At 32.3% G+C, this 16196-nt stretch overlaps 1 protein-coding gene across 1 annotated transcript in view; it reads left to right on the forward strand.

The window, feature by feature from the left end:
• Positions 1 to 16196, forward strand: part of LOC107193386 (proton-coupled amino acid transporter 4-like) — a 41457-nt gene that overhangs the window by 20382 nt on the left and 4879 nt on the right. Inside the window, exons 2-5 of the mRNA XM_015582826.1 lie at positions 3141 to 3209; positions 6807 to 6899; positions 10393 to 10750; positions 15458 to 15733. Coding sequence (XP_015438312.1) covers positions 3148 to 3209; positions 6807 to 6899; positions 10393 to 10750; positions 15458 to 15733 — 789 coding nt within the window. The 5' untranslated portion in view covers positions 3141 to 3147. The remainder of the gene's footprint in view (positions 1 to 3140; positions 3210 to 6806; positions 6900 to 10392; positions 10751 to 15457; positions 15734 to 16196) is intronic.

The following is a 16196-nucleotide window of genomic DNA, read 5'->3' on the forward strand; positions in this document are numbered from 1 at the left end:
TTGGTCTTTTTGATGAATTTTTAAATCATCCTATAATGTTGGATATTTTATTGTGAATTTTATTTCTACTTATTCTATTATTTCAATATTTTTACCATTTTTAGAATTGCAAAATTGTTGAGAAAATGACGAAATCTTGTAGAAGATGAAGGAAAATGTAGTAAGGTAGAAAATTAATACATAGTTTTAACTATGTTTTTATACTTCTACAAAGATCAGAGAAAATTTGCATTACTTATGCAATGACCCAATATAAAACAGTATAATATAAAGTATATAATCGTTTAAAGATCGTTATAAACTCCAACAAAAGCACTTGCTCAATTTCAATAATTGCAAAATAAGAAATCTGAAATCTGTCGTTTTACTGGATTGGTAGTTCTAGTGTTAATTATGTGTGGTAGGTGTCCTAGTGTTATTAGCCTATAAATATGTGGTAGATGTAGATTTATTGATATAATATTCTATGATAACAACATTGTAAAGTATTAAATCTATCGAAACTACTCCTAACATGTTTCTTTTAATAATAGCACGTCAAAGATGCTACCATCTGTAATAGTAAATACACAAGCTACAGTAATAGTAAGATGTGTTTAAACATATTTTTGTTGAAATAATTTTCTATGCTCATTTGTAATGTTATAGCTAACATATATGTATACATACTTCGTCACTTTTACATTACTAGTACAGTATCGTAATAAAATACATCTTATCAACTGTTTTCTGTACATTATACAAATATTTACCTTAACTTTTATATTCATTACTTTGATTACCACTCCAGTATGTATTAATTTTTATTGGATTGACCAAAAAACTAATGTCGAAATTCTGCAGTAGATGATGCTTTTCTTTATTTTTTAATACAATGCACTGCTTCGAACTAATAAAATATGTATGTGATTTAAAAAAAAAATCATTACGATCGGATTAAATTTCATTGAAATGACCTTGTTACGAAAACGAGTGACGAGGAAGTGCACTTTCGAGTAATTATGCTTTTTTATTTCCGGAGAAGAAAAAAAGGGGCACGAAACAACAAAAAAAACGTCCTGTATACATGGTAATAATGCTGTAATGGAACGGAAATAAAAAAGCATAATTGTTCGAAAGTATACCTTCCCGTCACTCATTCTAAAAACAAGGTCTATTCAAGAAAATTCATCCAAATCATAATGATTTTTTTAAAACTATGCGTTAAAGTGTGAACTGCCAGAATATGTATACATGCTTTATTAGTTAGGAGCAGTGCTTTGCATTGAAATACAAGAAAAGCATCATGTACTGCAGAAATCTAACATTACTTTGTAGCCAACTTAATATTCACAAGATTGTAAGTATCACTCTTCAGAAATTAACTGTATTTCGTACAATATAACACAAGACGTACAAAAGCAATGAAAGTTACTGGTCTGTAATTTCTTATAAAAATTGCATCATTCGATGACATTGCATTTTCTGAGATATTTAATGAGTCTTACGACTGTCTGTATATAAATAAATTTCATAATCTACTAATATGTATTTTCTCGTACATCTATAATTTTCATAACTGTGACAAAAATAGCTGCAATTATTCCCTGGTAATTCTAGTGTTAATGACATCGATCATCGATGACCATCATTACAATCAACGTGGTAATATCCGTCTAAGATCTTAAATGACCGTTTAAATAGCACACAGCCTCGTTTCTTAAACGTCATGATGGTTCTGCATTGTTCTATGCTTTTAATTTTTTTTTTCTCCGTATTTTCTGACATACGAATAATATTCTAAGGGTAATCGATCACAAACTTAGGCGCACGAATTATGGTAATCTATTTGATAAGACAATCGATAATCGATGGAAATTTTTTGGCGATAAACCGAGGCCTCCGTCAAAATTATAATACCTGTAATTAATGAACATCATAATCGTCTCGATCTAATATCCCTCTTCATCGATTTCCTTCGCGGAATCTAACGGATTCCAATGAAGTAGATTCACGTGAACGATAGATCGATGACCGATATAATCACCCTCGGTAGATCGTCTATTTCGATAAGCGTTTAAATTCACGAAAAACGATTTGATCTGGATCGATTATGTAATTCCGTATTGCGTGTCGGATGCATGATAGGAATCTACAATTTTACAAGACAATTCATAATTATTTATGGTTCAATTTCGACAGATTCAATCAATAATTGTATTCTAATAATGATGAAAGGTAAATGATGTACATATGTAGATACAGAATGTAAATAAAACACTTGGTTTTCTTTATTACTGCGTATCGAATGTATACTACACTAATCCTGTTAAGATACGACTGATATGGTTTTATTGTCTTATTGAAATATGTAACAAAGTTATTTCAATTATTCAATGTAATAGACTATTTCTCAAAGCAGTGTACCATTCGTAAATGTATATCAATCTTCTAAAACGATTTGATGTTGAGAAGATTGTTTATTATGAAAATTATTTTAGAAAATCATATACACAGATGAGGCATTCTGCAAATTGTGTGTAACATTTCAACTTTGAAGAGCACAAAACTAATGAAAACAGCCTGGTATGATCACTTGATGTGTTTGGTAGTGTTACTTTTGAAAATTCTTTGAATTCTACTTAATTATTCATAAGAAATGATCCAATATATAATCGTATTATTTACAAATACTTCATTGAAACTTTATAAAACGATTGTAATTCGAGAAGAGTTTTAAGTAAATGTTTATGCAAATTTAAAAATTATTATTTGTAACAGTGTTACTGTGACGCAAATGGTCGGACTTCATTCGTTATTTTTATATCTAGATACAAGTTGCATGTGGCAAAATTAAAATAAATTATAACATGTGCCATTCTGTTCAAAATTAGCATAAAAAAGATAATATTTAAAACAATACGACTTAAAGTAGGTAGTTTATGTATCTAGAGTTATGGACGCTGAGTCAAACGACCGTTCGCTTTTCACTATTTCCATACTTTAATCATGAAGATATACTTACATTCTATTCTTTGAAATTATTCACATAACATTGAATTTTTATTGTTCTTCGTGACATCAACAAAAAGTACTTAATCGTATATTTAAAAAGTTGGATGTATCTACTTTTAATAACTATAAAAAATTATTGTTTTTAGATTCATCATGGGGAAAGGTACAAAGGAACAAGCAGCTGCGGACAATCCAATGCAGGAGTTCAGTAGCAGGTATTATTTTACAATAAAATACACATTTACACTTGTAGTTACCGACAAAAATTAAGAAACAAGAAACTTTTTATGAACATCATTTCTGTTACTCGTAGACACGCGTAATTAATGAACGTCAATTTCACATACTCTTTAACATTTTTGTAGAAACAGTATATATTTCTTCCATTTTATTCAAACATTTACATACGCAAGTGATCAAAGAAAATATATCCTCTGATTAATTGCTGGTTCTTAATTTTTGTCGATAATTGTATAGATTAAAGTTAATAATTCTTTAGAATTGATTTGAAGAGGATTAATACAATTTTAACATTAAACGATATCTGTGTCAGTTAAAAATATAGCACTATAACAGAATACGATGGATATGAATCTTATATTTACTTTCACGAAAGGTTAAAGAATCGAGTTTTACATATCTGTTGTTTATAAAAAGTATCGTTGATTAAACTTCATTAGGTCATTGATTAAGTATGTTACATCAGTTTCGTATCACAGTATACACATACAAATCTATGACATGGTATTAATTAAACAGGCCAAGTATCACCAAAGTACACTGAACGTTTTAATCATCGATCACATCGATAAAACCACGTGACTGGTATCAATAGACGTCCTCCACTCCAAGAAAATCGTTTAACTTTTGTAATAAATCCCAACACTCGATTGATGTGCTGAAATCTTCGCCTGCTTTATCAGACATGACTGATAATAGACTGACTAAACGCATACCGAAAATTTAAACGCCAATGCGCTATCATCGTGGATCTCAATATTTATGTTGTCTCATCTTCCTTTGGGAGATCGATCCATGTAACGTCGACAGAATTGACACCTAAATTGGGAATAAGTGGAGAGCAGTCGTGCCTTTCGACACGTTTATAATATTTTTACGATCGTCGAGCAGGCTACATTTTGTTTCCAATGAAAACGTCACAGGCCTGCGCAATCGCTACACTGTTTTCTTTAGAAGAAAGTTTATTATTTGTAACATTTTTATTTTTCTCATAATATGTTAACCTGTTAAACGTTATGGTTCATCATTAAAAGTGCATAATGGTACAAATTTTTCATCGCTGACGTATATGTACGTCGTAACTAGAATCCGGATGTTTATGCACGATAAATATGTAAGAAACATATGCGATTTATACAGGAAAGATACGTAAATATGGAGGAAAGTATGCAAATTTGCAGGGAAAATATGCAACATGAATAATACATTTCGTGATTATTGCGACATATTGTAATTCGAGTTACAGTAAATGACAAGCATTTTTTCCAAATATCCAGCATCAAATAATTCCGCTTCAATTCACGTACTCCGTCTAGTTAAAATAGGTTCCGGTGGCAGAGGAGTATCTTTTTATATTCTTCGGTAGGTTTCAATACGAAGCGGTGCTTTAACACTAACCGTACCGAAACTTTTATACATATACCTATTTGTACCGTATTTAAAACCGGTCATTTGACCGGCGGTCGGTACGGTTAGTGTTAACAAAAACCTTGTTTACTAATGATATTAATTTATCCACTAGTGGAAAGTGAAGATGTACTTCCTTCGCAATTCTGTGTAGGCCATGCGCTATACATATAATGTGTACAATATTTTCGTAAAATAATTTTAGTTTTTTCCTGCCTTGATCATATATGGTGCTGTATCTGTGACCAGTAAAAGAATTCTTTCCTCGCTACCATTCGGTAGAAATATTCGCAGGGCTGAATTCACAAACCGAGATATAGTCACATGATTTATTACTTCTAGTTGCTTGGAACACAATAAGTGCGGATTCGTTATTTGATCTTCGCAAAGTTTTCCTAAATTTGCAATGTACTAGCCTACTGCATTAGTGGTTTCATCCACAGAAATCCACATATAATGATCCGCAATGTCTTCCCTAATATTTTGAATACTTGAATCATAGCAATCGTCCGCGTAATTTTTTCGTAATATCGATTCATCCGGAACAGTGCGGTCTGTACATTTCGTTAGGAAATTCCTCCATGTATCGTTATTGAAGACGCACCAAGTCATATTAACAGCAACCATTGTTCGCATTAAATTTACGTAAAATTCATTTTTTTAATTCTTTAACCGAAAAACGTATCTTTTATATGTAGCAATATTTATATGTTGCACTACTTGCGATTTTCTTTCGCATTTTGTAGTTATATTACAAGTTTGACAATATACACTTTTTTCATTGCTCGCATCGATGACAAAATTGGAATCGCCTTCGATCCAATTGTTCATTAGTGCTATTCTACTACTCCGAGTTTTCGGCGTTATTAAAAACGCTCTAATAGATACAAGTAGTGTCACATCCAATGCTCAACGAACAACTGAAGCCTATACAAGTATATTTTGATGTTTGTCTATAATTATCACGATATACATGTATGTTTACGTTGTCGACATTCTACAGTAATCTATAGTTATGATGCGATAATTTCCTGATAGACTAAATTAATTTGTCGAGAAAGATATTTTACATGAGCACGAAAGATATTATACAGGGCAGATAACATATGCAATAAGTTAGTGCATATGTTTTTAAATATAAAATATAAAAACATGCATTATGCAAAAAGTGCAAAATAAAAAATATATTTTCAGAATTCTCTAATCATAAAACATATTTCTTCCCAGGTCTTATTGCTCTATCTGTTTTCTTTAAAAATATGCATTTGCATAGACATCCGGAGTCTAGTCATAACCATTACTTGAAAATAATGTACATTACGGGAAACACAGGTACAATACCATTTGGCGACTGTTATTTCGAAAGAATTAAAAGAATTAAAAAATCTTTATTTTTAGAAAATTATTTTTACGAATTTCATAATGCGAGTATGTCATTGCCGTTGTGTATTGATTTTGATCATGACGCATGCATACGACATAACCGCCTGAGGGGTTAACTGTGAACGATAAGTTGATTTGGCATTTGCGTTTGACTGTATCTACTACATAATAATTTTAAGTTTTCTTGCTGTTTGCTTCTAGAATCTCTGATTTTATCATATCGAAGTAGGTAATTGTACTAATGCAAGCTACGTTTTATTCACGCGTGCTGCACCGCAAAATGCATCAAATTTTTCTTAGTCGTCTTTATTTGTAGTTATGTCAATATTGAGGTTCGAGAAGTTATCCAGTTAAATCACAACAGTATGACCTATATTATTCCAAATTTCTTTATATCAAATCAAGAAATATGTAATTGAGTCTAAATTAAATCAATTATGATTCTTATGGTTCGTTAAAATGGGAAGAAATATAGTATTAGTGGTGTGAAATTTAGTATATATGTAATTCGAAATAATACAAAGAATGTTGAAGTAAGATTAGTGTGAAGTAAATAATTTATGATATGATTAACTTTTTATTTTAATTGTGAGTAGTTTACTCATTACAAGAATTTGATGTATTATAATATGCGTCAGTTTAAAATATTTAATACTCTTAAATTGAAGTTATTATTTTCATATAGTTGAAGTACTTCATCGTATCAAATTATATTTATTTATAATAAGTAAAGAATTTATATTTAAATAAATGTACTAACGTACAATTTATGTTATTTTTAGCACAAAAATAGCCTCTGTCGTCATTGGCGAATACAACGAGAAAGATGAACTCTACAACCCTTTCGAGCACCGTGATAAAAGACATGCCAACTCGTAAGTCATTATTTCTTTATATTTTTACAAGTATTGTCAGAATAATACCCTTCATCATTATTCTATAGATTCATACGTTTCTCAATGTTCCGAATATCAATTGTTTGTTTGCATGAAATCATGAATACTTCTCAAATCATATAAAATATTTCTAGAGATTATCTTGTTTCGTGTTACACATATAGGAAGTGAAAAGCTAAAAATCATTATTCTTAAACAATTGAACTCAAATCACATTGTATTCTTGAGATATTAAACGAAGCACGTAAAATACAATTAGTTTAAATTGATCAAAATTAGAATTCCAATTTTAAATGTCTTGAACACAAAAAAAATTTTAAGAAAATCTATCAGTACACTACACATCTTTGTACAGATTCAAATATTTTGAGAGTATTGCATAGAAACAGGAATTGTACAGAAATTTATATTTTCTATTCAATACTTCAAGTAACTGAAAATAAAATAAACGTTTTGTTAAATGTTCACTATAACGTTTTTTTCTTATTTCACTTCACATACTTTCGTAGAACCGGAAATTTACATATGATTCATTAAATGGTCCCAGACCGAAGAAAAATAGAGAAGTCTTTTAAAAGTGTAATCTGTATAAGGAAATTTCAGGGACTGTTTTTACAAAAGTGAATACGGTGTATGTATGTACCTACATAGTGATACTCGTGTGAGTAACGCTTCTCGAAGGTCTTTGAAACGTCTGAATGGTTTAAATGTCAGCATCAAGTATAGTGGTGCCTTTTCAATGCTCGTGTCGATCGTTGAAATAAAACAACTCACAAGGTCAGCTTTGGAAAAATTGTAAAGGTGGATGATACCAGATGCAGTCGTTTCAAACAACTTGTGCAGCAGTTCAAAATGCATACTTAGTTACATTTACAGTTTTGGGGAACGATAGAACATACACATGTAAAACATCACTATTTTAATTAAAATATATTGCTCAGACTTAACAGAAGTAGTGAATACTCACTACTACACTTACAAGGGAAGTTACCCAGATATTGCGTTAATTTTGAAAAAGGATGGTTGTAAGTTATGAGAATCGTCCTCATAAGAATTGACAAATGGCGGCGCAGTCCATCATAAGCAACACTGAAAATGGACATAAACAGCTTTCTTCTTATAATTTTGATCGATTATTTAAGCTTTATGGATATGTGTAAATAAAATAAGTTGAAAAGAAACAAAAAAGGCCAACATGGGGTTTTTGTTCACTTCGGCCAAAATGTCCACGCTCTTGATCGATCATCAGGATCGTCTGTGCCGTCAGAATGGTGAATTGGACCTGCGTATCGCTTAATCTCTTCTAGGAACGAATTTATTTAGAATACATTTATAAGTATTAATGACAATCAATTGGCACGATATGTTCCTTTTTTTTGTGAATTTCCTAGTGAATATTTATTCAGAACAATGTTCAATGTATCTTTTGGAATCATCCTTGAATGAACGAAAAACTGAACGTAGATACACATGTGTGTCGGTACCCTTTAACTCTCGTTTGTCACACATTTTTTCGAATGTAGTTATCACACTGGATCGATTCGACCGAAGCCAATTTTCAGTCAACTGCTGTTTAAAAACAATCCGTCGTATTAAGTTGCAAAAATTCCGAGATAAAGTTTGAACATTAGAGAATATATTTTCATTGTAAAAAATTAACATTTAAGGTATCATAAAAAAATGGACAAATAAAAAAAAATCTAAATTCTATGTTAGATCAGTTTAGTAAAACAGTAAATGTGTTATAGTAAGACAAATATTGGAGGCCGTATATATACGCCTTTCGTAGTCCAAGGGTTAAACAAAATTTGAACAAAAAAACAGAATTCCGAAAAAAAAGTTTCTTTTAAAATACCTGAAATTACTACTACACATCGCCAATAGTACCATGTTCAATGTTGCCTCAAAGATATTTTACTTCAAAGTCAAATTTTGGGTCATTTCGACCCAGTGAACCAACCGAGTGTTAACAGGTTAAACTCGAAATATGGACTTGGACCCTATGTTCGTGGTTTTTGTTTCTTTCCTAGTTATTTTATTCACATGTATTAAACGAAAACCTAAAAAGCCAACAAAATTATGAAAAGAAGGTTAATCATACCTCTTTTAAAAGCTGCTTACGACGGACTCTGGCGCCTTGTTTCTTGCCGATACTAAATTTTCTGGGCGAGTGACACTTATTTCAAGTCTTATGTAGTCGAGTTCTACAGCTTCCAAGTATGTATTGGATGTTAGGAAAAGTTCTGTCGTTTTTTATTTTGTCAACTGTCAGAGCTTCTTACCAATAGATGGTAACAGGTATTTAAACGAAACTTACGACAGTTTTAAGCTTAACTGTCCTATTGCATTCAATAATAGAAATAAGTCCATTCAATTAATTATCTTCTATATTAATCTGTTTCAAAATGTGTGATTCAAAAGAACATTGGAGACACTGCAAATTGTATGAGTATTAGAAAGGAAACAATGTTATGCAAGCAGCAACAAAATAGTGGTGTATTTGACAAAGCCACAGTAACCTCAAGAACCTGCTAAAGATGGTTGGAAAAATGTTGAAATGCTGATTTTTCATCAAAACATAAAACCAGGTCAGGAAGACCAACATATATTGCTAATCGTGTTTCACGTATAATGAAAGAGAGGAAACAAACATAAACGTCTATTGATATTTGAAACATGCTCGGGTTCACCAAACAGCAGCATTAGACCACTTTAAAAAGCTTGGATTCGTTTCAAGACGACAGAACTTTCCCTTACACCCAATATTATTGTTTCAAAACTAGTTTAACAGCTGGATAATAAATTATTGAACCCTGCTCCAATGGTGTCTGGGTACAATTTGACCCAAGATTTCCAAAATTTTACATATCACTTCACCCTATAGAAACTAACTAAAGGGTACAAGTATACAGAGTGTAACAAAAATGTTGTCCGACCCGGAAATGGGGCACTCGGGGGGTGAATTGGAACAAGTTTTTCCTTAGCAACAATGTAATCTGAGGCTTCGTTACCGAGATATTAACGAAAAACCCCGACCAATCAGAGCGCGAATTTGCCAGCTGAGTTCCCGCGGTAGCGTTGGCTACAAATCGCAGCGCGTAGCCACCGCTAGCGCGGGAACTCGGCTGGCAAACTCGCGCTCTGATTGGTCGGGATTTTTCGTTGATATCTCGGTAACGAAGCCTCAGATTAGATTGTTGCTAAGGAAAAACTTGTTCCAATTCACCCCTCGAATGCCCCATTTCCGGGTGGGACAACATTTTTGTTACACCCTGTATATTAGCTTATATTAGTTTATATTAGCATTTTATAAGGAGACCAGCATATCCTAAAGAAATGCGTGCCAAACCAAATCTAAATGCCAGATGAGTAAGGGTCTATCTGAGCCCAAGTTTACCGCCGTTCATTCGATCATCAAAAACTTTTCAATCTCGAATGATTAATGGTAACCTGGAATATATTTATGTTACAGCGATATTGGTGCTTTGGCCCATCTATTGAAATCGTCCCTGGGCACAGGTATCCTCGCGATGCCGTACGCGATCAAAAACGGCGGGCTTTTGTTCGGCGGTATCTGGACGTTAATAATCGGGTTCATATGCGCCCATTGTGTTCACATACTTGTCCGTTCGTCCCACGTGCTCTGCAGGCGAACGAAAACACCGCGGATGACGTACGCGGAGACCGCGGAAGCAGCGTTTCTTTGTGGACCGAAACCAATCCGGCCATTTGCGAACGCCAGTCGAATATTTGTAAATGCCGCATTGTGTGCGACGTATGTGGGTGGCGCATGCGTGTACGTGGTCTTCATAGCGACCTCGATTCATCAGGTAAGATCTCCTTGCATCCGAACCACTTTTGTTCTTGAGCGCGACATGTTTGGCCTTACATCCGTTCAACGTATGTGGCATTGTCAGCCATTTATAGCTGATGATCAAATTGTTAGAACGGCATGAATAAATTGACGATTTTACGACTTTTACCAATTTTTTTTTATAACTATACAAGGTATCGTGATACTGCCCTAGTAGCATTTATGGTTGGCCAACGGTATCCAACAGTCGGGAGTTAGTTGGGATGTAGTTAGTGTTTTTGCTTACAAATTCCCAAAATAGGGCCGACTACGAAAAAGTTATGACACTTTGCCAACGAATATGCAATGTTCGGCCTACAATTATTATAGTTGGTTAATTAACAAGAAATTTACAATGATAATACAACATTGGCCCACGCAAAGTTTGCGAAATAAAAATTTATCATTAATATTATTTCATTTTTTCGTTTATTCCACAGTACAAACAGTCTGTCGGTAGCTTAAAATTGTCTACATAAATGGCATACTCAATATACTTGATAAACACGAATTTAGATAAAAAAACTGCAAAATTGAGTGTCAAAAACGCGCTGATACCGTAAATTGAATAGTATAACGTCACTGATATCGATAATTTTAACGAATAAAGAACCAGATACTTACGTATAATGAGAAACAAATTTTTATCTATGACTTTCACGATTCAGTATTCTTTAGCGTTTCCGAAATTTTGCCTCCTTCTTGATTTTTTTTTCGATTTGATAATGAAATACTTTGATAAAAAATAAGTGCAAACAAAATACATATTACGGTTTCATTGAAACAACGAATTCCGAGAAAATTATAAATAGTGTATTGTAAGTGGCTTGAGGTCACTCCTGGAACAAATTTACCAAGGAAATACTAAATGCAATTAATTCAGTAACGCTGGGGGAATAGTCAAGGTGATCAAGTTGTACGATTCACTCTGTACAAATACATCCACATGCACGTTTTTAACTCTGATATAGTGATACTCTTCATTCTTGAATCATTAATGAATATATGTTATTTGTTCATTTTTAGTTAATCTTGGATGTTCAATTTAGTTTTTTCTTATCTGATTACTAAATTATGCTTTTATATGTAAGGATGATCGAAGCTAGGCAGTACACACTATTATTTAATAGCAATATACGAATAAATTCATTATTCATAAACAACTCACAACTATTTTAACATAGTATACTTATTAATTTTTTTATAATTGAAGTAGAAGTGAAGACCCTTTAAAGACTTCATTATGTATTACAAATTGGACTCGCAGTCTTATAAATTATGAAGTAAATACAAGTTTCTATACATTGTGCGCTTTCGAATGTGAATACTACCCTTTTCAGGAAGTCCACAAAGGAGATAACACAATCGCTACAACAATTATTTTCACATGGACTGAAACTGAAAAACACTGTTTTACCTATATGCTAAAAAAATAGAATACAAAAGTTCACGAAATTATTAGAAAATAATAAATGTTCTCGTGTTCTAGTTGAATAAACAGTAATTTTAAATTGCTTGAAATATGAAAGTAAAAAAAACTGTGTAAGTAAAGTCAAAAAATATATTTTTAATTTTTCTGCGCACTATGGGTGACACGAATAATTTCAAAAATTTGTTTTGTTAAATATTTCAAAATAATTAAGTATTTGCTCTATTCTTTGTTTATTTTTTATCTTCTGCATTTTGAAAATAAATAACGATATGTATTTTAATATTATTGTTTCACTTACACAGAAACACAGCGAAGGCTGACTCGCGGATTGGAATGAAACTTTGTGGGTTTATAGAGTGACTCAAGACAAGAATACCGGTATGTTTCATTTGTGCCCAATCGCCCTTTAAGGGCGTAAAACTAACCCCAAACTCAGATAGGCACTCTGCAAAAGATAGAACAAACTGTTTCAAATAAAAGTTTAATGGAATAATAAGTGCTAGAAACTCCCGTTTACAAAATTTGGAAAAAAGTATTTTCTCTTAAAAAGAAAATTTTAAAACACTATTTTCAAAATTTTATTAACGTCAGTTTATAACGCTTATTTTACCATTAAACTTCTGTTTAAAACATTTTTTTTATATCTCTTGTACTTCAAGAGTTATACGCGAAAAAGTGAAATTGCCATTTGACTTTGGGGTTAATTTTCACACCCTTAAAGGGCGATTGAGCGCGAATGAAATGTACTGTTATTCTTATCTTAAGTCACTCTACATTCATTAATCTCTTTAAATAACAAACGACAGATGATAAAAATTATGATTTTATTTGTTACGTCTTTTTTATTTGGTATTATAAGCAGTTTCCTGCGATGTATGCTGATCTACTTGTTCAGAGCTTCGTAGTACAAACGTAGCGCGCGGCCACCGCTAGCGCGGGAACTCGGCTGGCAAACTCGCGCTCTGATTGGTCGGGGTTTTTCATTAATATCTCGGTAACGAAGCCTCAGATTACATTGTTGCTAAGGAAAAAGTTGTTCCAATTCACCCCCCGAGTGTCCCATTTCCGGGTCGGACAACATTTATGTTACACCCTGTATAAATCCACAAAGTTTCATTCCAATCTGGGAGTCAACGTTCGCGGTGTTCCCTTGTCAGTCAAAGATTACAATGTCGTTCTATTTTTCTCCATGATTAGTAAAAATATATTTTACACTAAATACGTTAGTATATGTACAAGAAACCTTTATCTTGTACGATCAAATCAAAACATCTTGAAGCTAGTTTAATCTGCGTCCGCCTCCTTTCATTCGTTCTCGTTCATCGTTACACGTGCATCTTTCACTTTTTTTCCTTGATCACAATTGAAAATCTGTGTCAACGCGTCGCCTCAAGACTTGTACCGACTCGATTGACCTGTAGAATCCGGCCTACCTGTTTGTCTGCAAGTACGAGATAATTGCACCCTGTTTGAACGGGTTTCGAACAAGCGTACAGCCGAAAACACGAACCCCATCATTATAAAGAATTCCTAACACACGGAAACTAATAAGTAGATCGTTACTAGATTGGAGATTTTATGCATTTATAGAGTACACAGTTGTTTCATATAGTTCATTGAGATTTTTATTTTACTTCTAACTTAATAGAACCTTCAATAGAATAAAGGAATTTCTGCTTGATTTCAATTTTTGAACATTACACGATAAAAACTTGTATTTTCATAAACATCCGCAGTCTAATCATTACTTTTTGGTACAAAGAAGTTCTTTTCTCATTTTAATCTTATTCAATATTATTATCAAATACATTTGAAATACATTTAAACAGTTTTTTATATTAAGAATGAAGAATGTATTTCAAATGTTTATTGTTAGATTATAGTAGATTCAAGAATATATAAGAATGATTTATTTACCTTTGCTTCATAATTATTAAGAGATTTTTTATAATGCACAAAGTGAGCTATCTGGAATAGATAAATAGCTTCGGTAGGCCGGAAGATAGCAGAAATTGGCTAATTGTTAAAAAACAGTGTTTGTCTAAAAAGGTTATTCTCCAAACATATTCATCATCATGATTATGTTAGAGACTCCAATGTTTCCTTGAAAACATCATGTATTTGTTAATTCGTAGCTTTACAGTCAACGTCAGTACGAGTTCAATAACATTAGACATATAAATTGGACTTAGTAAATCTGGTAAGTTCAGAAAATCTGATTGTATACTTCAATGTTTCCATTGTTTGCTAAATTTCCAAATAAAAAGTCATGTAAAGACCATGCTATCATGTTTCATTGAATTCTTATTGACACTGATCACAATACTATAAAGTCGAAAATAAGGTAAAGTCTATTTAAAAAACAATACTGACGCTTTGAGTGGGTTTGAATATGGCGCAAGGACAATCTGTTTACACCATCATGTTTACCTTCTTGAACAGTACAAGATTCCTCTGTGTCATTTTCTTCTATCATCAAACTTAACGCAAATATTTAGTATGTGTCTACTGTATTTCTGATTGACAATCGATAACTATCATTAGTCAGCAGATTTCATGCATTTATTGCATGCGCAAATATATGACACAGAGCATGATAAATTACTTCTATATTACTTTTATCCTAGTAAAATGTTTAATGAGAAACGTAACAGCATATTCACCCAATTTCCACTGTTATAGATTAATCTCCAAAAACGTAAATTTGCATAAAAGTCCACAGTCTAATTAGTCAGTCTCGATTAGCAGCAACTGTACTCCATTTTTATTAGTATTATTGATGTCTAGACTACTGATTTTATACATATATCGCAAATATCAATGTGTAAAACACAATATAATACAAATTTCAGTACAAATTACTATATATTTTTCCTTATTTTGAACCTTGTAATACCTTTAACCCTTTCCCATACGACCTTTTTTATGACTTCACTCTCAAGAATTACTTTATCCTTAATATTTTCCCAGATCCAAAAGGAATTTTATTCTTATAGCAAATGTTTCATTTATTCCGAACCTTAAATGTTAATATCAGCATATTATGTAAATTCAGTTTGAAGTCGTTATCACGTGTCTGACTCGATGTTGCAAGGCGAGGGATTAATTAAAGGAAGTGAATGTCCAAATTGATTTCAGTTCAATAAATCAATCTGTAAAAATCTGAATTTGCATAAATATCCGCTGTCTACTAATGTCTATTGATTTTATTGACCGATTTTTATTGAATAATATTATTCCGTTTGATTTTAGGTGGCGAATTATTACAGCGGTATGGATATATCGCTTCGCCTTTACATACTCGCGTTGATACCAGCGGTCGTGCTTTTGGGCCAGGTACGAAATCTGAAGTACATGGTTCCGGTGTCCATGATCGCCAATATGTGCATGATGGTCGGCTTCGTGATAACGCTGTACTACATCTTTAGCGGTCTCCAAAACACCGTCCACGTGAAATTATTCTCGTCAGTCACGCAGTTACCGACGTTTTTCGCGACAGTGATATTTGCGATTGAAGGCATCGGCGTTGTAAGTATCATTTTTCATAAGTGAATATATTTCATTGCACATTTGCTTTCTTTATAGAAGAATTCATGTTTCAAACTATTTACGGACATTTAAACAATCGAAAGCCTAAACAGAGATATATTCAATACATTCATACTTTCACATGCATATATTATATGTATATGTAAAATGAGACCATGTTTCACAATTAATTATGATGGAAAATATTATTCTACTAGATTATTGCACATGAAATGATCGTCTTATTACCGGCATTTGATATTTGTGTATACTGAATATTATACGAATTTTATTGGACGAAGTAAGATTAAATAGAATCTATACGTGATTTTTTTTTATTGAAGTACAAGTGCTATATTCATGTTAGATTCATTATATAATTATTATACTGAATTTGAGGATGACTTTTCGAAGATACTTGTAGCTGCCATCTTTTTTAGCAGAAACTTGCATGCATCTTTTA

This window comes from Dufourea novaeangliae, unplaced genomic scaffold, assembly GCF_001272555.1.
Source record: "Dufourea novaeangliae isolate 0120121106 unplaced genomic scaffold, ASM127255v1 scaffold27, whole genome shotgun sequence".
In the NCBI taxonomy this organism is placed as follows: Eukaryota; Metazoa; Arthropoda; class Insecta; order Hymenoptera; family Halictidae; genus Dufourea; species Dufourea novaeangliae.